General features: G+C 40.5%; 1 protein-coding gene across 9 annotated transcripts in view; it reads left to right on the top strand.

The window, feature by feature from the left end:
* Positions 1 to 11,951, top strand: part of fap (fibroblast activation protein, alpha) — a 111,351-nt gene extending 99,400 nt beyond the window's left edge. For all 9 annotated transcript variants that reach the window (XM_078552288.1, XM_078552283.1, XM_078552286.1 and 6 more), the window contains 3 exons: positions 2,997 to 3,069; positions 3,414 to 3,487; positions 8,610 to 11,951. In XM_078552288.1, the coding sequence (XP_078408414.1) occupies positions 2,997 to 3,069; positions 3,414 to 3,487; positions 8,610 to 8,711 (249 nt within the window). In that variant the 3' untranslated portion in view covers positions 8,712 to 11,951. The remainder of the gene's footprint in view (positions 1 to 2,996; positions 3,070 to 3,413; positions 3,488 to 8,609) is intronic.
* The last annotated feature ends 12,892 nt before the right edge of the window (positions 11,952 to 24,843 follow it).

Here is a 24,843-nt window from a genome sequence, read left to right as displayed (position 1 = left end):
TATTACTGTCTATTGACTTCAATATAGAGTAAGTCACATGGGGTGCAAAAGCAGCTTTGTACCTGATTTCATCAATTTCCCAACAGGTGGGTTAGGTTAAATTTGCCCCAAAGTTGTGTCGCACAGTAAGTATGTAATTACAAATAGGGTAAAATGGAAAAACAACCCATGAGCCCAAAACAAACATTGGTTATGTCCTTCCTGACATTATTGGCTGAACTCTTTTTTTTCAGATCCATTTTGCTCTGAAACCAACAATTTTTATTTTAGCATGTTTGTCTGGTTCAGTATTTTTTAAAAATTTGTGCTCATGCAATTACATATATTGGATATGATAGTGAATCCACATGACCCAAGGTCAAGTTATCTATTCATTTATCCACTTTTCAAAATGACTAACTGCAAGTTGCCTCTGCTGCACTTCAGAGCATTCATTCAAACCAATTAAAAATATCATCTTCCTACAAGTACAGATTTTGCATTGTATAAGTTGAGATAGTGTCTAAATTTCACTCAGGATTTTTAAAATTATGAACAACAATAGACCACAAGGTCTGTTCACTGTTCCACTGCCCTACACTGTCATGGATTTTCACTATTGAGGCGGGTAGCTCAAATTGGGAAATTTCTTGACTAGGCAGACACACCTCAGTTTAAAGTACCCTGTTAGACCCACTTTTTGCTCTGGGGAGGCAGGGGTGGGATTGAGTTGGGGCCGGGTCCCTAGAAGCAGATCCTAAGAGGCCATGGGCGGGCAAGTGCCAAGGTGGGGTGGTTAGAAAGCCTGCCTCGATTCTCTGGGACTTCAACTCAGTTGTTCTGTTTTAGACACTGTTGGACCCTCTTGCCCACACCCCTCAAACTTTCTCACCCACCAACCTCTCCCCGGTCCCCCATACCCTCATGCCACCCCCATGCAACTTCCAACTCATGCCCCCACCAACCCCCATGGCACCTCATACCCCCATGCTGAAAGCTAACATGCAGCAAGTAATTAGGAAGGCAAATGGTATGTTGGCCTTTATTGCAAGAGGATATGAATACAGGAGTAAAGATGTCTTGCTGCAGTTGTATAGAGCTTTGGTGAGACTGTTCCTGGAGTTTTGTGCACAGTTTTGGTCGCTTTACCCAAGGTAAGATATACTTTATATAGAGGGAGTGCAACGAAGGTTCACCAGACTGATCCATGTGATAGTGGGATTATCCTATGAGGAGAGATTGAGGAGATGGGGCCTGTATTCTCTAGAGTTTAGATGAATGAGAGGTGATCTCATTGAAGGATAGAAAATTCTTATAGGGCTCAGCAGAGTAGATGCAGGAAGGATAGTTCCCCTGGTTAGGGGATCTAGAACCAGGGGACACAGTTTCAGAATACGAGGTAGGCCATTTAGGACTGAGATTAGGAGGAATTTCTTCACTCAGAGGATGGTGAATCTTTGCAATTCTCTACCCCTGAGGGCAGTGGAGGCTCTATCATTGAGTATATTCAAAACAGAGATCGATATATTTCTGGATACTAAAAATATCAAGGCATATGGGGATAGTGTGGGAAAATTATGCTGAGGTAGAAAATCAGTCAGGTTCTGGTTAAATGGTGGATCAGGCTCGAGAGGCCAAACATCCTACTCCTGCTTCGATTTCCTATGTTGCTGTGCCAACTCATGCCTCCCACCCACACCATGCCCCCTCATATCCCCCCATGCCACCTCCATGCCAACTCACCCCCATGCCCCCTCATACCTGAATGCCACCTCCATAGCTGCTCACCCGGTATCCTCCATGGAAAGATCTGAGGAGCCGTGTGGAGATGGGAAAAAAATAACTTCTAATAATCTAATGCAGCTCTTACTCATACACACTTGACAGTGAAAAAAACTTCCATTCAAGAAACCCCCCTTTTAAAGTTTTTAAGTTCCCTCAAGTGGTTAATCTCTCATTAAATAAAAACAAACTTCTATTCTGACTCCAAATCAAAGACAGTTAATCTATTAATGGCCTCTTTTTAAACTGTCAACCAAACCATGAACTCAGAACAGCTTGCTGAGATAATTGTAGCTTTTGAAACTCAGCCAAGCATTCTTAATAATACTAGCCCTTGGGGAAATGCCAAAAAAAGAGCTCTATTGAAATTGCATGAGAAGATGGTAATTGTTTTTATAGCCTACACTAGATTGCCTGTTTATCAAAGCAGTCCAACAGAGGTTTTTTTTTTAAACTCTCGCTGATAGATTCACCCTGTCTTTTTTCATGTTTAAAAAGCAGGGGATTTCAAAAAAAGACTTCAGACTATGACACTTAAGTAGACCTTATCCACCTTCCATGACTGTTTATGTCTATGCTATCAATTTGTGACTACCACATGTGGGTCAAGGCCCTTGCGACAGCCAAATGGGATCTGTTTGAACTCAGCACTAAGTTAAAATGGCCCTGCTGAGTTTGGATATCCCCACTGTGTGAATCACGCCATGTCCCCTTCCCACTGTTGGCAAAAATTGAATGTGTCAGAAATGAGGCAGAACTTCTACATTCTGGTCCCACCTGCCATTTTTAAAGGTCTGTGGAGTTTTTTCGACTCTACAGAAGTCTGGCCCAAGGTCACCTGGAGGAGGCAAAACCCAAGAAAAAACCCTAGTCTAATTCAGGGATAAGACATTTGGGAGGTTCCTTGTCAAATCCTGAAGTTGATTAAAACAAATTCCAGGAGACCCCAGTGACAAGAAGGCACATCTTCCAATATTCCATCTACCTTATGTGCCTATATTAGCCACAACCATAAGCTCATCTGACTCCCTTTTAAATGTTTATACTGAAATGAACCTGGATCTTTTCATTCTTGAATCCTTGATTAAAGAAAAAAATAGTTGTTTAAAATTTTAAAACAACTGAAATAAAATATATTACTGTACATGTGCCCTTTGTAATCCTTTAATATTTTGTGCTTAGTCATCAGTTTCCAACTGAGGAGTTTTCCTGTAATTCTTTAAATTGCTTTCCAGAATTCTACTGTGATGGAAAGAGCTGAAAACTTCAGATCTGTTGATTACCTCCTCATCCATGGAACAGCAGATGGTGAGCTTGATAGATTCTAAATCATCCAATAGCTTAAGTAAATCATAGTTATATTTAAACTGCAGATCGGAAACCAATCTGCAGAGCAAATACTGAGCAAGCAATAATACTTCATTATAAAACGTTAGACATCCTATTTAACATCTGAGTAATTGTCGGCATATATTGACAGAATGCATATTTGTACAATTTAATGCATTATAATGCTTACCAAAAGATTTCAGTGCCAGATTTTTTGAATGTATCATTTGGAATTGTCACTTACAGCTAATGCAACTTGTTTGCCTTAGCTTTAACATATCAAGCAGACTGGAATATAATTTCACTAATACACTCTTTTTCAGATAATGTCCATTTCCAGCAATCAGCACATATTTCAAAGGCTCTTGTTGACAAAGAAGTAGACTTCCAAGCAATGGTACGTTAAGGCTTAGAGGCTTAAAAAGGTGTTACCTTATCTGCTTTGTGGCTCATTCTTTTTGTACAAGTTATTTGTATTAGGCTATAAAATATAACCGAAAGAATATATTGGGCTGGTTCTTGCTGGAAAGGTAATGATGTGTTAATATTGCCCATCTTTTCTAATGGACAAATTGGCCAACAATTTCAGGGGGTAAGAGAGATGCAGTGAGTTGTGAATTTCCAGAACTTCATATAAATCATAGAAAATTTATAATACAAAAAGAGGCCATTCGGCTCATCGGTCGCCAAAGACCTGCCCAGCTTAATCCAACCGTCGTGCACTAGATCCGTAGCCCTGCAGATCACAGTTTTTCAATTAGATGTCCAAGTACTTTTGAAATGCAGCGAGAGTTTCTGCCTCTGTCACCCTTTCAGATAGTGAGTTAAAGGTCCTTATCCTCTCTGGATGAAAAATTGTTTCCTCATCTCCCCTCTAAACTTTCTATCAATTACTCAACTCTATTTCCCCTAGGTTTTTAACCTTCTGCTAAGGCAAATAGGTCACCCCTGTTTGCTCTACCAAGGCTCTTCACAACTTTATACACCTCAATTCCTCTGTTCCGAGGAAAATAACCCCAGCCTATCCAATCTTTCCTCATAGTAAAAATTTTCCAAACCCGGTAGCATCCTCGTAAATTTCCACTGCATCTACTCCTGTCCAATTGCACCTTTCCTATAATGTGATGACCAGAACTGCATGTGGTACTCAAGCTGTGGTATAACTAGTTTTATACAGTTTCAGCATAACCTCCCTTCTCATATTCCATAAAAACATAAGAAATAGCAATGGGAGTAAACCAGTAAAGTACCTCGGAGCCTGCTCCACTGTTGAAATGGCTGATCATTGACCTTAATTCCACATTTTCATTGACTTTAATTCCACTTTCCGGCCCACTCCACATATATTCTGATTCTCTGAGAGACAAAAAGTCTGTCTATCTCAGCCTTAAACATGGTTTGCAGGTGCTCAACAAGGGAGCATCCACAAACCCTGGGGTAGAAAATTCCAAAGATTCACAACCCTTTGAATGAAGAAATATTTCCTCATCTCAGCCCTAAATGATTGACCCCTTATCCTGAGACTGTACCTTAATTTTCTAGATTTCCCAGCCAAGGGAAACACTGTGGCTATCACAGAATTGTTACAGCACAGAAGGAGGCCATTTGACCCATTGTGTCTGCACTGTCTCTCTGAATGAGTCTAGCCTATCAAGACCCTTCAGAATCTTGATTCAATGAGATCACCTCTTATTCGTCGAAACCCAGAGAGAATAGGCCCAGTTCACTTAGCCTCTCATCAAATTAAAAATCTCATCCCAGGAACCAATCTAGTGAACCATCACTGCAGCGCCGGCAATGCAAGTACAGCCTTCCTTAAATATGGAGACCAAATGTGCACACAGTGCTCCAAGTGTGGTCTTACCAAAGCCCTAAACAATTAAAGCAAGACTTTCTTATTCATGTACTCCAATCTCTTTGCAATAAGGCCAACATGGCGTTTGCCTTCCTAATTACTTGCCATACTTGTATTCTAACTTACTGTGTGCCTTGTATGAGTACACCCAAGTCCTTCTGAACATCAATAGTTACAAGTTTCATGCCTTTTAAAAAATATTCTGCTTTTCTGTTTTTACCACCAAAGTGAATAGTCTCACACTTCTCCACATTATTCTCCATCTACCACCTTGTTGTCCACTCTTTTCACCTGTCTATATCTCTTTGCGTGCTCTTCACAGCTTACAGTCCCACCTAGCTTTGTATCATCAAAAACCTTGGACACATTACTCTTGATTGATCTCTTTGTCTAAGTCATCAATATAGATTGTAAAAAGCTGAGGAGCTAGCACCAATTCTTGAGGCAATCTGCTAGTCAGAACCTGCCAACTTGAAAATGCCATGTTTATTCCTACTCTCTGCTTCCTGCCTTGGCTAAGAAAGTATGCCATATGCTTTCTTAACCACCTTATCAACCCATCCTACTACCTTAAGGACCCATGGATGTCTATTTCGGTCCCCCTGTTCCTTCACACTATTCAGTATCCTGCCATTTACTGTATATTCCCCTGCCTTGCTGCACCTCCCAAAATGCAATACCTCACATTTTTCCAGATTGAATTCTATTTTTCACTTTTCATCCCAACTGACCAAAACATTGATATTTTCCTGCCATCTAAAGTTTTTCTCCTCACTGCTAACCACATGGACAATGTTCGTATCACCTGCACACTTCTTTATCATGTCCCCTATATTTGAGTCTAAATCATTAATATAAACTAGAAAAAGCAAGGGACCTAGGAACTGAGCCCGAAGGAACCCCATTGGCAACAACCTTCCAGTTGGAAGAAAGCCCATCAGTTATAACCCTTTGCTTCCTGACATGAAGCCAGTTTTGTATCCAATTTGCCACTCTCTCTTGGACCTCAAGGGCTTTTACATTTTTGGCCAACCTGTCTTGTGGGAACTTGTCAAAAGCCTTGCTCATTGATTTACACCGCTCTGTTGTTTGCTTTGTACAAATGGTATCTCTCCCTTAGCTTCCACATTATTTTTAAAAACTTGCTCGATTTGTATATTAATTGGCCATTAAATTTGCCACACAAAGTCAAGTATGGTAATTAAGCATGTAAGTTCCTTTCTAACAATGTGATAATTATTAATGCAATCCAATCAATCTCTTTGGCCCAGAATGAGAACCATTTAAACAGTTCAGTCTCATTCCTGCATGTAATTATTGTTAGAGACATAAAAAATATCAATTTTTAAATGTACCTGACATCAGCCAAATTAAATTTTAATAAGTTTGCCTTACCATTCCTTTATGAGCCTTTTCTCTCTCTCTCCTTTCATCAAATCTTTCTTTCCCTCACTTTATTTCTGTTTCTGCATATGATTTGACTCTAATTCACCCTCATAATCAATCCCTCTGCTTTCTCATTTCTTAAATCTCTTTAAAGGAAATACATTGTTGGTCCTGGTAATCGTTGATGTGCCAGATACACATTTTGCCTCACCATGAAACTCCAGCAACTTACAGAGCAAAATAATTTTGAGTTGAACGGTGCAGAAAAAAATGTCCAGCTAACATGACAAGCTCTACTCGAGCAAGATGTTCCATTCCAGCAAGACCTAGTTCATTAATATAGAATCAATTACTGGGATTTTCCTCCGAGCTTCTCCCACTCTGCTGACTTTGGTAGGAGTTCAATGGAATCCCCATTTATGCTTGCAGACAGGATGTTCACTAAACCTCTGCCAAAGTTATGGTGGCAAGCAGGGAAAGAGCCTGGTGAATGTATATAGAAAGATATTGGTTACCCTTGAATAACTATCTCAAAGCATATTGTTGTTATTAACACTCATGGAATTGAAGGGATGTAAGCTTCACTGGCTGGCATTTATTGCCCATCCCTAGTTGATGTTGAGAAGGTGGTGGTGACAACTAGGCCGTTTCAGAGGGCATTTTTAAGAGTCAACCACATTTCTGTGTGTCTGGAGTCACATGCAGTCCAGACCAGGTAAGGATAACAGATGGAATCAGCAAAGGTTTCATGGTCATTTTAATTCCAGATTTTTACTGAATTCAAATTTCACCATCTGATGTGGTGGGATTTGAACCCAGATCCCCAGAGCATTACCCTGGGTCTCTGGAATACTAGCCCAGTGACAACACCACTATGCGACCACCAATGGCCAATGATACAATGATTGGTGATATAGTAAGTACTGTAGATGGGAACATTACAAGGAACATTGCTAGATTAAGTGAGTGGGTGAAACTGTTGCAGTTGGACTTCAATGTGAGTGTGAGGTAAGTGTGAGGTCATTCATTTTGGAGCACAAAAGGTTAGATTCATGTATTATTTAAATAGTGAAAAGCTAGAAACAATTGTGATTCAAAGATATCATGTACACAAATCACTAAAATATAGCAGTAAGGTACGAAAAATATTCAAAGTGGCTTATAAAATGATAGCCTGTATAATTAGAGGGCTAGAAAAAGGAACGGAAATTTCGCTCCAGCTATACAAAGCACTGGTTGAGCCATTTTTAGAGGACTGTGTACAGTTCTAGGCATCACACTTTACAAAGGACAGTATAAACCTTAGAAGGACAGCAGGGCCTAGGCTATAGAAGATTAAGCCTGATTTGATTTTGATGAGGTTTTCAGGATTTTGAAAGGAATTGAGAGGGTAGATAGAAACTTTTTAAGTAGTTGGGAGAATCTAGGACAAGGGGGCATAACCTTAAAATCAGAGCCATGCCCTCAAGAAAGAAGCTAGGAAAGACTTTTTCATGCAAAGGGAGGTAGAATTGCAGAACTCTGATCCACAAAAAGCAGTATAGATACTAGCTGAATTAATCTTTTTTTAAATCTAAGCTCAATCAGATTTTTGCTAGACAAGACAAGATAAAAGCATGTGGAGCCATGGCATGTTGAGGTACTTAAATATATAGATCAGCCATTAAATGGCGGAGCAGGCTTGAGGGGCTGAATTTCCTGCTCCTGCTCCTATGTTCCAATGTGGTTCAAAAATTAGTACGGTATTGTTAGGAGTGACTGCGGAGGACAATAAGTATTTCACCAGGATATCAGAATGGAACATGTAGAGGAAATACTAATCAATCTATGTAATTATTTTGATAAATATAAGAGAGTTAACTCTTTCAATGCCATACACTAAGCCACAAGCCAAACTTGAAGGGAGAGTAGGTTAGAGGTAATGAGGGAATAAGTTCATATTTCAGCATGCAATTCTCAAGCAAGAGTATCGAAATGGACCAATCCATGCCCCTCAAATATCAAAGATAAATATTGATTATTAAAATGTTTCAGATTTGAGACTAAGCATTAAACAAGATTACAAAGGAAATATTTTAGCTAACAGCATGTATGGATATCAGCAACTTTAAACAGGAAAGGCTATGACATGAAAAAATGCAGACAATTTGGAATAATTTCAGAATGTTTAACAAAAAAGCCAGTACTGTATGCAGTTGATTGTTGGGAGGATTTTAAAAAATCAATTATAATCTCTAAACAAAATAAATGCTGATTTTCTTTTTCCTTTATATTTCAGTGGTATACAGATAAGGACCATGGTCTAACCGGTTCTGCCTACAATCATTTGTACATCCACATGTCACGTTTTCTAAAACAATGTTTCAATCTCAATCAATAAGGCAGAAAATATTTTAAAGTGAACAAAAAATACATTATGGCTATTGCTAGCAAGCTATTATTTCAAGCATTTGTGTTGATAAAATGTAACAACCCGGGTATTTAAAATGAATTTTATTTTGTTCTCTCCATAATAATAAATAAGCCTCAATATCTGAGGATATTCGTATATTATTTGCAGTGTTTGTACACGTTCCAATTGGCAATATGACTTATTTCAAACAAACACTGCACTTTGGATCTCTGTAAACATGATGGGGAAATTGCAGGTCTCATTAAGAACGAAATAAAATTGAACAACCTAAGGGCCAGTGCAGACACAAAGGGCCAAATGGCCTCCTTCTGCGCTGTAACATTTCTGTGATTATGTAACATTGCATACCAATAAATGACTATTTTTGCTTTGTGCAAGCTTAATTTCCTTGTGATTTACCATTATTTGCAAAACAATCTGTCACAGTTGATATTTCTGAACAGGAATTAGCTTGTAACTGATGTTTTGAAGTTGCATTGGAGAATAAATTAATTGATCCTCCTCCCCCAGCAGGGAGCTGCGCTCAATGAACATGCAGGTCAGAGAATCAGTACTCACTGTTGTACTTCTCTCTGATCCATGTCCTATTGAAAAGTCACCCACTTTCAGATTGGTTAATTTGCCCTTGGAAGGCATGAAGGATTTTTAGAAGAAAAAGAAAAAGTTGCCGCTTGTCATACTAAATGCTGATTACACTACATTCACATTTGGTGTAATTTCAGCTATAGAGTTTGAAAAAAGGGGCCATTTGCGTCCTATCCCACATGGCATCACTTGCTGCTACTCCCAGAATCATTGAACTTTCCAGCACAAAATGAGACTATTCAGCACATTGTGGTTATGCTGGCTCTTAAAAAGAGCTATACAAATTAGTCCCGCTCCCCAGCTTTTCCCCATAACCCTACAAATTAGTCCTCTTCAAGTACATGTTCAGTTGCCCTTTGAAAGCTTCTATGGAATCTGATTTCATCAGCCTTTCAGGTAGTGTGTTCCAGGTCTCAGTTCGCCTTTAAATCTTCGTGGAACTTCATGTCATTTATGTCATGTGGTAATATTAATGTTAAACCCTTTAACAGCTATTTAGGCAGGGAATCTCCACAAAACATATTAGCCTCAAAAATTGTCTCAGCACTTGCACTGGGCTTGTACTTTCTGGAAATTGCTGCTGCTCTCCAGGGTTAGGGCTGTTTTCCTAATTAGCTATGGCAAGCTCCTGAGCCCACTAGTGTGCATCTTTAGCATGCAGTAAATTGGAAAGTCTGGCACAGGGTGATGACCTGCGGGGAGTTCCCTTCTCCAGAAAAATGTTATGGAAGCCCCCTTCTCAAGAAGGTAGCATTTTTTTTTAACCACTTGGTCTCTGGGGATTCAGATCCCAATCCCAACTTGAACTCCCTTGTGGACCCCACTTTCATGCTCATCATCTGATCTAACCATATGCACCTCACTTAACCACTCAAAGCTATAGACCCACAAACCCTATCCATTTTCTTGTGGCAATGAGTACGTTTGGAATTCAATAAGCCATAGAGGAAACTCTGGGAAAAGTTTGATAGCAACATGACCAGGTCTTGGCTTGTTCTGGCTTTTTCAGTGAACATTAACGGAAGCTATGGTGAGATTATTCTAATATGGCTATCGATTTTTAGGGCTGCGGTTTTTATTATTGTTTGGTTTTCCTTGATGTGTTATTTACAAGAGCTCCATTCTGGGACCATACTGTTTGTTTGCTGGAGTATGGAATAGATCCTATCAAAGCATGAAATAGCGCATAATTGTTCACATTAAACTTGAGGTGCCACAATTTCAGTATAGAACTAAGATGTTTACATAATATAATCATTATCCTACATTGATTTGAAACTTGTTTAATCGTATATTAAGATTGAGGCAATTAATTAAAGTGCAAAATACACACTAACACATTATAGCCTAGGTTTTACTGTTAGTAATATTAGTAGACATATGCTTGACATATTCCTATCACATTCCTCTATCTGTTATTTTATCAGTGGTACTAAACCATTTAAAATAAATCTGTTAACATCTCTATGAAAATAGCAGATGGAGGAATGTTATACAAATGTGTTCTGCTTCAACTCCAATATCTCCAACAATAATGGCTAGTAATTTATAACTCAAAATGTCTGAGGTACTGCTTTGAAATCACTGCACCCTACCAGCGATTGGTATCTGATAGCTAACCAATCAGATCACAAATTCCACTCTTGAGAATTAATTTGACTGATTTTAATATATGTATGTATTAGTGATAGTTTCACATTTCAGAACCGTGTGCTCAATGTAATGGGGATAAATCTGATATTTCACTGCTGTTTGCTATAATTACATGACCTTATTGTGTAGTTTACTCAGGTTAAGTTTCAAGTTGCACCATGTTGTAACTAAAATATTGCACCATTATTGTTATATTATGTAGGCTCTTTCATTCATGCAAAGGCTACGCAGGAAACCCTCCCTCCTGCAGGACTCAATATTTGTAAAAAAAAAAGTCCTTGCAATGCATTGTCACCAGTGCAATATCCTGGTGATAATTGAAATGTTTTAACGTGAATTTTATTCAGAATGTTCATCATAAATGTAAAAACATATTGCCTACACCCCAAAAACCATTGGGTCACATTAAAAATAAACAACAATGTCACTCGGAAATTTTTCTTTGGTTCTTGGATCTCTGTAGCACTGAGAACTGACCAAATGGTAAGTTGTAGTTGGAACTTTGATACAATTTGATGATTAGAAACTCCTAAAAGGTTATGTGATGTAATTTTATATAATTTGCCCTTATAAATACTATTTTATTAATTTAAGATTAAATGATGCTCACTCTAAGTAGGAACCACCAATGGATTAGTTGTACTCTACTATAAACGTGTTGAAGAATTACATTAATTGCTGATTTATGTAACCAATATAAAAACTTACTTGTGTATAAATGGCCAACTTGCTTACTACTGTATTCACCACTTCGAAACTGAACATATAAAATATTGCTTGTCAATTTATATGCATTCTTTAATTTACTTCTATTTGCAGTTCCATTTAATCATAATGTTTTTATTTACACCTATTTGTAAACATTTTATTAGATTTTACACCATTTTAAATCATTTCAATAATGAAAAATGTTGATTTAAGAACACATTCAAATTTATGTAAATTGTTTCCTTGATAATAAACCCAAAATATGAAAACTCTTATTCTTTATGCAAAATTATTCATCTTAGCAGCTTTTAACTGTGAGTACAGGAGTTATATGGCACTGTGGAACCAGAGGTTCATCGTTAAGGAGGGGCTGGGTTGAGATATTGCCTAAGATATGTACAAAATGAGAAACCATTTTAAGGATATTATTATTGATCTCAATGAGGCCAAGGGGATTACATTATTGTTGTAGGGCGTTGGATACTGTTCGGTAGGTTTTAATGAAGTCTACATAGTCTTAAATAGGTTAACTGTATGTATTTATTAACTACAAGAACTATGTACATACATACAGTAAAGGGTTCAAGCTAGGAGCTGATTCCATGCTTACTTGTACAGACAGCTCTGTCCAACTCTAGACTGACACCTCGATGCAGGTCATGTGCTCTTTTACATCACTGTGTGGGCGGTGCTGTACTCAATCCCATATTAACCCTATATGCACCACACCCTTATACTGCACTTCCCCAAATTTTTTCAAGTTATTCTAGTTTACCCCATTGTTATTACCACCCCATCTCCCCTCTTCAAATCACTGAGTTCATAGGTTCAGGCAATCTGGAGGCCTTATAATCCTTCCATATCTTATTCGGAGGAGTGGTAGGCTCTGTCTTGCAGGTAAACTTTGTTAATTTGGAAGTTGTCCTGGCATCTGGGTATCTTTTCATCCTTTTTTTCCATTCATTAGTATTGAACCATTCTTTGTCAATTCAGCAGTTGTGGCAATAGGCAGTTGTTGATTTATCCCGTGCTTTTCCAGGGTGGACGAGCGCTGTGCTCGTTCCCATAGCGTTCTTCCTCTTCTTTCATCGCGCAACTCTCCGCAACACATATAGAAGTTCACATTTCAACAATGGAACCTTGATTCCCACTTGTTTCACAATTTTAGCCAAACATTTGATTACTTCTTTTCCAGTAGATTTTTGAACTTATGAATCTTTTCATTCAGGTCAGCAACAACTCTAAGTCGAGTTGTTTTTGTTTCAGAATTATCTGTGGAGCTCTTTTGTAAGTTTAACAACTTCACCTAAGCATTCAGTTCTTTTCGGAATCTTTCTTCCATGGTCACGGGCTGCTCCTTAGGCTCTTTCAATTCATTCATTAGATCTTCATCTGTTCTGTAGAACTCACCTTTTCTGCTTTTAAAGTCTGGATTTGCTCTTTCATACTGCGCATCTCATCCTCCATGTTCAGATTGGACTGAAGTTTAAGAAGTTCATCTGTTTTGGTTGTGAATTCTGCTTTGAAGCAACTTTTCTGATTCATCAGCAATTCCTTCTCCTGTTTCCGGCTTTTTGCATGATGCTTACTAGAGATTTCTGATGCTTGAAGTTCATAAAGTTTTAATTTAAGATCCATTTTTATTGAATTTGTTTCTACAAGTTCATCATTTAAACATTTCAAGCCCTCTTTCATATGTTCTACTTTCTGTGAGTGACATTCCAGGGTTCTTGTTAGTTCCTGTTTTTCCTTATTGTAAACTGTTTGGTAGGTCTTAATGAAGTCTCCATAATCTTAATTAGGTTAACTATGTATTTATTAACTAAAAGAACTATTTTTAAAATATACATTAAAGGGTCCAAGCTAGGATCTGTCTCTGTGCTTGCTTGTACACACAGCTCTATCCAACCCTAGACTAACCCCTGGGTGTGGATCATGTATTCTCTTACATCACTGTGTGGATTGTTTTGTACTCAGCCTCATGTTAACCTTACATGTGCCAGACCATTATACTACAATTATGATACAAGTTGCAGAGGCTAAGCTTGTATTCTTTTCTGTATGGAAAATTGAGTTGTTTAAGATGATTATAAGAGTTGATGGTGTGGATGAAGAAAAACTATTTCCACTGATGGCAGATTTGCAAACGAGTAAGCATAATCTTAAAGTTAGAGCTAGGATATTTAGAAAGCACCTCTTACAAAACGTTGTGAAAATATGGAATGCTCTTGCCAAAAAAGCAGTTCAGGTCAGGTCAATTGAAAATTTCAAAACTGAGATTGATCTGTTAGGTACGGTGATTAAGGATTACCAAATCAAATTGGGTAGATGGAACTAAGAATCAGGTCTGTCATGATCTAATTAAATGGTGAATCTGGGGGCTGAATGGTCTAATCCAGTTCTTCATTCCTGTTTCTAATTGCTTATTCATAGTTGTAATGGGATAGCAGTCATTATCTTTCTCATTATTGGATCTTTTCAGATACAGGAGAGAGCTTTTGGACAGCGAGAAAGGTAACAAGTCCAATTTATTCAAAAAGTAACTCATGCATTGTTCTGGAAACCTTATATTTGTACATATTCATAAGATTTTAAAAATCCTTTCACAGGCTAGGCCAGCATTTATTTCCAATCCCTAGTTACCAATAAGAAGGTAGTGGTGAGCTGTCTTCTTGAGCTGCTGCAACCACGTGGTGTAGGTGCACACACTACTGTTAGGAAGGAAGTTCCAGGATTTTGACTCAGTGCCAATGAAGGAATGGTGATCTAGTTCCAAGTTAGGGTGGTGTGTGGCTTGGAAGGGAATTTGCAGGTGGTGGTGTTCCCATGCATCTGCTGCTCTTGTCCTTCTGGATGGTAGAGGTCGTGGGTTTAGAAGATGCTGTTGAAGGAGCCTTGGGAATTTTCCGCAGTTTTTCTTGAGAGCAGAGAAGTATTGACAGCAATGGATTTTTAAAGGTGGTCAATTGAACACACAAGCAGTGAGGGAGCCTGTAGCAGATTTGGGACCCGTTTCTCATTGAGGCCAGCTTTGCCATGGTTTTTTAACGCAGCCATGGTATTAGCATCCTGCTTCCAGGTTTCCTGAACAATCACTGAGGGAAAGTGCGATGATGCACCTCATCTGTCAAAGGAAGAATTTGTAGTTAAAAGACCCCAGTAGGAGGTCAGAATGGCTGAACTTACATTGATTCCTGAGGCTTCAACAATCACCAGAATAGAAAGAAGATCTGGGCAGGCTGCTCCCCAGGTGTCTCACTCTTAGCTGGTGGTCCTGCTGCAGGATCTGAGGGACTGAAATGAGATGGTGCTTCCCAAGTACAGAAGGAAGAGGCTAGCCTCACCAAGCAAATGGGTGTGGATGGAAGTGGCTGAGGAAGTGATAAGAAGGAAAGTGATTCCTCAATCCTGCAGTCAGTGCACTAAGAGGTTCAAGGTCTTCATGGAGGTAGGAAAGGTTTGGGCATAACACTTTCAGATACCTTAACTTTTCCATCATGGTCCTACAAAATACTCCTCAGACCAACATACCTTGCAGCTCTACTCATTTCCCTTTCTCCAGGCACCTCCTGACATCTGCATAAGCTGCTCCCATACCACAGTGAAGGCTGACAATAGTTCAGATCAAGGTGAATGAAGTCATAGGCAGTTGAACTAACTTCCAAGTAGTTAGAACTCATCTGACAAGCAGTAAGAGCTTAATCTCAGAAGAAGAGCTGTGAATAGCATCCTTTCACTTAGGCATGGATGCAGTTATTCAGTTTCACTGTGCGAGGGATTCCCAGCCTCAATTTCACTGAACGTTTACTCCCTGCTGTATCCTCACCTCGTTGCCACTGATATGTTCCACACGCTTCAAGAAATCTGTGCACTGGCTGTGAAATCTGGAATTCTGGGTTGATTCCTGGGTTAACTGGAGCTTCAAGCACTTATCCGACAGCTCCATTGGGGTTTCCTGCTTGGAAGTGGGCAGAATCGTGTTGGCTTTCTGACCTCATGTCAGTTCTCAGGGCTTTACCTCAACCCCTCACTTGCAGCCAAACCCACTCTCCCCCAACCCCCACTCTTTGCTGTTAAAGTTCTGCCCTATGTATTCAGTCTTTGCAAGGAGCTGCAAGATGAATAAGCTCATCATTCAGGTGAGTTCCCAGGCTTCAGTAAGGAACAGACACTTGTCTTGGCCATGACTAGGAAAAGACTTTGGCAGTCCATTTCGGTAGAGGAATGACCAACATAGACACAGAAAATTCACAAAGGTGTCATTCGTCCCTGGAGTGCAGCCGAGGAAACTGAGTGCAGATTTGGAGTTTGGTGAGTGAGGGAGTTTGGTGAAGGGGGAGCAAGGAAGTGACTCAAAGACTGGTGTGGGAGAAGTGGGTTTTGGTTTGTGGGGCACTGGCACCAGTACTGGGAAAGTGGGGGCTGTACCATTGGGACGGTCTACATTTGAAGCATGCTGGGACCAATGTTCTTGCGAACTGCATAAATAAGGAAATTAAGAGGATTTTAAATTAAATAGTGTGGGCAAGGGATCAAAAGTGGAAAGATGTGGTATATCAAAGAGTAGAGACAAGGTAAGAGAGGAAAATAGGAATATGGGAATAGATGTCACAAAGATAAAAAAAGACAAAACTAAAGGCTGTGTATCTGAATGCGTAGCATTCATAATGAAGTAGATGAATTGATAGCGCATTTTGAAGTAAATAAATATGAATATATCTGATAGCGATTACAGAGATGTGGTTGTAGGATGACAAGGATTGGGTCCTGAATACTGAGGGGTATATGACCTTCAAGAAGAATAGGAAGCTAGGTAAAGGTGGAGGGGTAATGCTGTAAGTCAAAGATAATATTTGTGCAATAGTTAAAGATGACCTTGGTTCAGGAGATCAGGATATAGAATTGGCTTGGGTGGAGATGAGGAATTGTAGGGGAAAGAAGTCACTAGTGGGAGTGGTCTGCAGGCCTCCTAACAGTAACCAGAATGTAGGACGAAGTATACAAGAAGAAATATTGGGTGCTTGTGATAAAGGAACAGCAATAATCATGGGTGACTTTAATCTACATATAAACTGGAAAAATCAGATTGGTACTAATAGCCTGGATGAGGAGTTCATAGAATGCTTTTGAGATAGTTTCTTAGAGAAGCACGTTCTGGAACCAACCAGAGAGCAGGTTATGTTAGACTTGGTATTGAGTAATGTGACAGGATTAATTACTGACCTCAGAGTGAAGGTGCCCCTAGGTAGCAGTGACAATATGATTGAATTTTAGATCCAGTATGAAAGGAAGAAGAGCGGGCCTAAGACTAGTATGTTAAATTTAAATAAGGGCAGCTATGTGGGCATGAAAGCTGAGTTAGCTGAAGTTAACTGGGATACTCACTATAGGATAGATCAATAGAGAAGCAATGGCAGACATTTAAGGGAATCTTTCAGAATACTCAGAATAAGTATATTCCTACTCTAAAGAAAAATTCTAATTGGAGAATCCAACATCCGTGGTTAACTAAAGAAGTTAGGGAAAGCATCAATTTTAAGGAAAAAGCATATAACTGCACAAAGATGAGTGGCAGGTCAGATGATTGGTCAGAATATAAAGAATGGCAGAGAATGATTAAAAGATTAATCAGGAAAAAGTAATTAGAGTATGAGAGGAAGCTAGCTAGAAATTTAAAAAAGGATAGCAAGAGTTTCGACAGGTATTTAAACAGGAAAAGGGTAGATAACGTGAGTGTTGGTCCTACAGAGAGTGAGAATGGGGAGTTAATAGTAGATTATAAGGAAATGGTAGATAAAATGAACAAACATTTTGCTCCTGTGTTCACTATAGAGGATATAAAAACATTCCATTAATAGCTATAAATCAGGAGGCGGAGGGGAGAGAGGAATTGGTGAAATAACAATCACCATGGAAGTGGTACTAAGCAAACTGGTGCAGCTGCGGGCAGACAAGTCTCCAGGTCCAGATGGACTTCATCCTAGGGTCTTAAAGGAGGTACTGGATGTGTCGGTGTTACTTTTCCAAAATTGCCTAGATTCCGGAAAGGTTCAATCAGACTGGAAAGTAGCAAATAAAACCCCTCTATTCAAGAAGGGACAGAGGCAGCAAACAGGAAACTATAGGCCAGTTAGCTTGATGTCTGTCATGGGGAAGGTGTTAAAAAGCTAATAGCTGGGCACTTAAAAAAACACATGGTAATTAGAAAGTGTCAGCGTGCTAGGTGAAAGGGAAATCGTGATTCTTTGAAGGAGTATTGTTCTGTAGATAAAGGGAAGCCTGTAGACATACTGTACTTGGATTTCCAGAAAGCATTTGATAAGGTGCCACTTCATAGGTTATTGCAGAAAATAAAAGCTCATGGTGTAGGAGATAACATATTAGCCTGGATAGAGGATTGGCTGGCTGACAGAAATCACAGAGTATTCATAAATACATCTTTGTCTGATTGGCAAGAGGTGACTAGTGGAGTGCTGCAGGGGTCAGTGCTGGGGCCTCAACTTCTTACAATTTACATCAGTGACTTAGATGAAGGGAGTGAAGGCATGGTAGCTAAATTTGCAGACAACACAAAGATAGGTAGAAAAGTATGTTGTGGAGAACACTTATGGAGTTTTGAGGCAGGTATAGATAAATTGAGTGAATGGGCAAAAATCTGGCAGATGGAGTATAACGTGGAAAATGTGAAGTTGTTCACTTTGGCAGGAAGAATGAAAAAGCAGAGTATTACTTAATGGAGAATAACTGCACAATTCCAAGATGCAGGGGGATCTAGGTCACAAAAAGTTAGTATGAAGGTCCAGCATGTAATCAAGAAGGCTAATGGAATGCTATCCTTTATTACGAGAGGAATTGAATATAAAAGTAAGGATGCTATGCTTCAATTATACAGGGCATTGGTGATACTGCGTCTTGAATATTGTGTGCAGTTTTGGTCTCTTTATTTAAGGAAGGATGTAAATGCATTGGAGACGGTTCTGAGGAGGTTTGCTGGATTGATACCTGGAATGAGTGAGTTGTCTTTTGAGGATAGGTTGGACAGGCTGGGCTTGTTTCCACTGGAGTTTATAAGAGTGAGAGGTGACTTGATTGAAGTATTTAAGATCCTGAATGGTCTTGACAGGGTGGGCGTGGAAAGGATGTTTCCTCTTGTGGGCCAACAGCAGCAGCAGAATTGTACTCAAACATAATCTATAATCTCATGGCCTGGCATATCCCCCACTCTACCATTACCATCAAGCCAGGGTATCAACCCTGGCTCAATGAAGAGTGCAGGAGGGCATGCCAGGAGCAGCACCAGGCATACCTAAAAATGAGGTGTCAACCTGGTGGAGCTATAACACAGGACTACTTGCATGCCAAACAGCATAAGCAGCAAGTGATAGACAGAACTAAGCGATCCCACAACCATCGGATCTAAGCTCTGCAGTCCTGCCACACCAGGTCGTGAATAGTGGTGGACAATTAAACTGTGGAGGATGAGGCTCCACAAATATCCCCATCCTCAATGATAGGGGAACCTGGCACATCAGTGCAAAAGATAAGGCTGAAGCATTTGCTACAAGCTTCAGCCAAAAGTGCCCAGTGGATGATCCATCTTGGCCTCCTTAAGAGGTCTCTGACTTCACCCAATTCTATTCACTCCTCATGATATCAAGAAACAGATATTGCAAAGGCTATGGGCCCTAACAATATTCCGGCAATAGCACTGAAGACTTGTGCTCCAGAACTTACCACTCCCCTAGCCAAGCTGTTCCAGTACAGCTACAACACTGGTACCTACCCAGCTATGTGGAAAATTGCCCAGGTATGTCCCATAAACAAAGAGCAGGACAAATCCAACCCATCCAATTACTGCCCCATCAGTCTCTTCTCGGTCATCAGTAAAATCTTGGAAGGGGTCATCAACAGTGCTATCAAGCAACACTTGCTTAGTAATATCCAGGCTTGGGCTGACAAGTGGCAAGTAACATTCGCACCACAAAAGTGCCAGGCAATTACCATCTCCAACAAGAGAGAATCTAACCATCACCCCTTCATGTCCAATGGCATTCCCATCACTGAATCCCCCACTATCAACATCCTGGGGGGGAATTACCATTGACGGGAAACTGAACTGGACTAGCCATATAAATACCATGGCTATAAGAAAAGGTCAGAGGCTGGGAATCCTGTTACGAGCGACTCACGCCCTGACTCTCCAAAGCCTATCCACCATCTACAAGGCACAAGTCAGGAATGTGATGGAATACTCTCCACTTGCCTGGATGAGTGCAACTCCCACAACACTGAAGAAGCTTGACATCGTCCAGAACAAAGCAGCCCACTTGATTGGCAGCACATCCACAGACATTCACTCCCTCCACCACTAATGCACAGTAGCAGCAGTGTGTACCATCTATAAGATGCACTGCAGAAACGCACCAAGGCTCCTTAGCCAGCACCTTCCACACCCACGACCACTACCACCTAGAAGGACAAGGGCAGCAGTGAGATGGGAACACCACCACCTGGAATTACCCCCCCAAGCCACACACTTGGAAATATATTGCCGTCCCTTCACTGTTGCTGCGTCAAAATCTTGGAACTCCCTCCCTAACAGCACTCTGGGTGTACCAAAGGGACACCAAAGGGACTGCAGCGGTTCAAGAAGGCAGCTCACCACCATCTCAAGAACAACTAGGGATGGGCAATAAATGTTGGCCCAGCCAGCGAAGCCCGCATCCAGTGAATGAATAAAAAAAACCTAGGGAGCTCTGTTTTAAATTAAGGGTTGCCTTTATAGGTCAGAGATGAGGAGAATTTTTTTTCTCTCAGAGCGTTGTGCAACTTTGGAACTCTTTGCCTAAGAAGGCGATGGAAGCAGGGTCACAATGTTTTTTAAGGCAGGCAAGGGAATCAAAGATTATCAGGGGTAGGTGGGAATGTAGAACTTGAAACACAAACAGATCAGCCATGATCTTGTTGAATGGCAGAGCAGGCTCGAAGGGCCGAAATGGTCCACTTCTGCTCTTATTTCATATGTTCTTATTTCCATTAAGGCCTTTCCCACTCCAGTGACTATATTGAAGCACAGGTTCTGCCCATTTCACCTTATCTTAAATCATTCACCAACCATTGCTGAGCAATAAATATAACTTGACTCCATCTTTGAACATCTTGGGCTTGATTTAATTGGAGATGACAGGGAGACTGGCATCACCTCTTTCAGGGAAGGCCTGACAAATTAAGTGCCACTCAAGGACCCTGGAGTGGATGTCCCACCTGCCAAGAGCTTCCGGCCAATCATAGGCCTGCAGCTCTATTGAACGGTAGCTCCACTGGGGAGCCAGCTGAGGCCTAGTATCATCACTGGATCCCAGCAACAGATGAGTGATGGCTATAGGGGATCACTGGAGAGGGTTGTTGACAGCAAGGGCAGGGGGTGGCTCTCAGTGGGCTCTCCACTTCCCAGCACCATGTCTCTGAATCAGGCACTGCATGCCTTTGACCACGAGACACCCCTGGGAGCCTGTAAGCAACACCGCATGGGTTTGCTTGTTGTGTTCCCAGCAGTGAACACCGCTGCTTGTTACTGAGGTTAATACCAATGGAGGTGGGATAGGGCCCTTAAGTAAGCATTCATTGCCCACTTAAGGGCCTCCATTGGCAGCGGCATGGGAAGGCTGTCGACAAGCCTTCCTGTCGTGGACTTAACCGGGGTTGGAGGTAGGAAGACAGCAGGTTCCCACACTCCACCCCTCCTGCCTGATTAACTGTCCCCCGCCATGAGGAGAGGGCATTAAATTCTGCCCCGTGTATTTACCGCAATCAAAACAATGCTTTCTTTATTCTGCCTGAATCCATGCACATTTCAATTTATAGGAGATGACTTTCAACCGCTGGTCAGTCATTTTGAAAATGGGTGATCAACAGTTGAAAGTTTGATGGGGACCTTGTAGACTCACTTGCCTGTCTAAATTGACTTTCAGGCAGCCCCTTAAGTGAGCACCCCGACTCCGATCCAAAACATGCAGGAGGCTGCTTTGATATGCAAATCTGGGTTCAACACCTGTAGGAGCACTTGTGCAACCCTTATTGTTAGAACTCTCAAGCAGAGTTAATTTCCTGGATGTGGTGCTACTGATGGAGAGCTTGTAGCTCCTCTCACACCTTTCTTCCCAGTTTTTCTGGTGCATGATCCTGCCAGGAAGTGAGCCTGCTTAGAGCTCACTCATGTCATGGGCCAGGGAAGGAAATACCAATATGTAAGATCTATATAGGATCTATTTAGTAGAAGTTTAGTATTGATATACGTGTGGGATGGTAGCCTCTGAGTCAGAAGGCTGGGGTTTTAATCCTCACTTGAGCACATAATCTAGGCTGTCACTCCAGTGCTGAGAAATGCTGTATTTTTGTAGATGCTGCCTTTTGAGTGAGGCATTAAACCAAGATCCTATATGGAAGCATTCTCCTGTGGACATAAAAGATTCATTGTACTATTTCAAAATAAGCTGGTAAGCTCTCACCAGTGGCCAATATTATTTATCCCTCAGCCAACACAAAAATGCACATGTGATTTAGTGAGTGTTACATTATTGTTTGTAGAACCTTGTTGAATGCAAATTGATGACCAAATGTATTCCATTACAAGAGTGACCACTATGCTTCAGAAGTACTTCATTGGCTGTAATGTGTTTGGGATGTCCTGAGATCATGAAAAAATCACTTTATAAATGCATGTACCTTCTTGTCTTTCTTCCTTTATACAAAGCAGATATCACTTTGCACTAAGACTAAACTTAAAGTGTAGATTTGCAACAAGAATAGAACACCTGAATAAAGCAGCATCTCCATGAAAGAGACGTGCAGTTTCACACTACGTGGAGTGTAACTTCAGTGCAGTGAAAAACATAGTTCAGAAATTACATAGGAGTTATTTTGGATTTCTGAATACTTTTTAAATCTGCCTGACTTAGTTTAAGTGCTTGTAAAGCAAGGATTCTTCCCTTAACTCTTTAAAGATTTAAATAGGCTGGTGCTGCATGTGTAATGTGATTGAACGTCATGCAATCAAACTTTGAGGAGTACATCCAACCAGAGTTGACAAGCCTAGCCCCACTGACATCTGCTTTCACTTGGTGCCCCAGCCTGTCACAGGCTGGAAATAAGGAAATGCCCAGGTTATGAGTGGAGACTCCACTGCAAGCATGGCCCCATGGAAACTGATATGGGTGCCTGGGACTGGGAGCCTACATGTCCAGGTCCTGTCCAAGATTCTGGTGCATCTGTCTCACCCCGAGCCTGACTACAGTGATAGTGTGCTGGATTCATCATTGAATGTCAGCTCATGGGTTTGGAGAGCCAATGTAAATTGGCTGTTCCAAAGCAATTTACTCTTGCTGACTTTGTGGAGCATAAATGCATCTTAGGATAGAAAATGCTGGAAATACTCAGCAAGTCAGGCAGCATTTGTGGAGAGAGAAACAAAGTTAATGTCTCAGGCCAATGACCTTTTGTCAAAACTGGGAGAAGTTAGAGCTTTAACAGTTTCCAAGCAAATACAGAGCAAGGGGGAAAAAGAAGGATAGGGAGAAAAGAACAAAGGGTAAGACAGGAGTCATTAAATAATGAAAGTGATGATGGTGCAAGGCAAAGGGAATGGCAATGGATAAGGTAAAGGAGCAATATATGGGTCTCGAGCTGTAAATGGGAACAGCAAATCCATTAACGGTACCTGCTGGGATAGTGTTAATGATCTGAAGTTATTGAAATTAGTGTCAAGTCTAGAAGGTTGTGAAGTGCCCAATCCAAAGAAGTTATACTATTTCTTGAGCTTCTGTTTATTTCAACAGTGTAAGAAGGCAGAGAACAGAAGATCAGAGTGAGTATGGGGCATAGAATTGAAATAGCAAGCAACTGGAAGCTCAGGATCATGCTTGTGGACTGAGGGTGATTAGTAAAGCAATCACCCCCTTTGCATTTGTTCTCTCCAATGTAAAGGAGGCTGCACTGTGAACAGTGAACACAGTAGATTAAATTGAAATAAGTGCAAGTAAATTGCTGTTTCCCCTGCAAGATGGGTTTGGGGAACATGAATGTTATACCCTTGTTCAAAAAAGGGTGTAAAAGATAAATCCAGCAGCTACAGGCTAGTCAGTTTAATCTCGGCGGTGGGACAACGTTTAGAAATGGTAATTCGGGGCAAAATTAACAGTCACTTGGGTAAATGTGGATTATTTAGTTCAGGAAATCCATCAAGGATTTGTTGACTAAATCATGCATAACTAACATGCTGGAGTTTTTTGATGAGTTAACAGAGAGGGTAGATGAGGGTAATGTGGTGCCGCACAACAGACTTGTGAGCAAAGTTGGAGCTGATGATTGGCTGTGTGACAGGAAACAAGGAGTCATGATGTATGGTTGTTTTTCGGATTAGAGGAAGGTTTATAATGAGTGGGGTTCCCCAGAGGTCAGTGTTAGGATCCCTGCTCTTCTTGATATATATTAATGACCTAGATTTTGTGCAGAGCACAATTTCGAAATTTCCTGATGACACAAATCTTGGACGTATTTTAAACTGTGAGGAGAGTGTTAAATTTCAAAACGGCATAGACAAGTTGGTGGAACGCATGGACAAGTGACAGGTGAAATTTAATGCAGAGAAGTGTGAAGTGATTCATTTTGGCAGGAAGAATGTAGAGAGACAATATAAAATAAAGGGTACAATTCTAAAGTGAGTATGGGGCAGAGGGACTTAGGAGTATATGTACATAAACCACTAAATATGGTAAGGCAGATTGCGAGAGCAATTAATAAAGCATACAATATTGCACTTTATTAATAGGGGCATAGAATACAAAAGCAAAGAAGTTATGATAAACCTGTATAAACATTGGTTTGGCCTCAACCAAAGTATTGTGTCCAATTCTGGTCACCAGACTTTAGCAAGGATGTAAGGGTACAGAAAAGATTCACAAGAATGGTTTCAGGGATGAGGAACTTCAGTTACATGGATAGATTGGAGAGCTGGGGCTATTCTCCTTGCAGAAGAGAAGCTTGAGAGGAGATTTGATAGAGGTGTTCAAAATCATGAATGGTCTGGACAGAGTAAATAGAGAGAAACCATTGGTGGAAGGCTCGAGAACTAGAGAACACAGATTTAAGGTAATTG

The sequence above is a fragment of the Cetorhinus maximus genome, chromosome 11 (assembly GCF_964194155.1).
Source record: "Cetorhinus maximus chromosome 11, sCetMax3.hap1.1, whole genome shotgun sequence".
Taxonomy (NCBI): domain Eukaryota; kingdom Metazoa; phylum Chordata; class Chondrichthyes; order Lamniformes; family Cetorhinidae; genus Cetorhinus; species Cetorhinus maximus.
The sequence above is the reverse complement of the archived record's forward strand: the minus strand, read 5'-3'. Positions and strand labels throughout refer to the sequence as shown.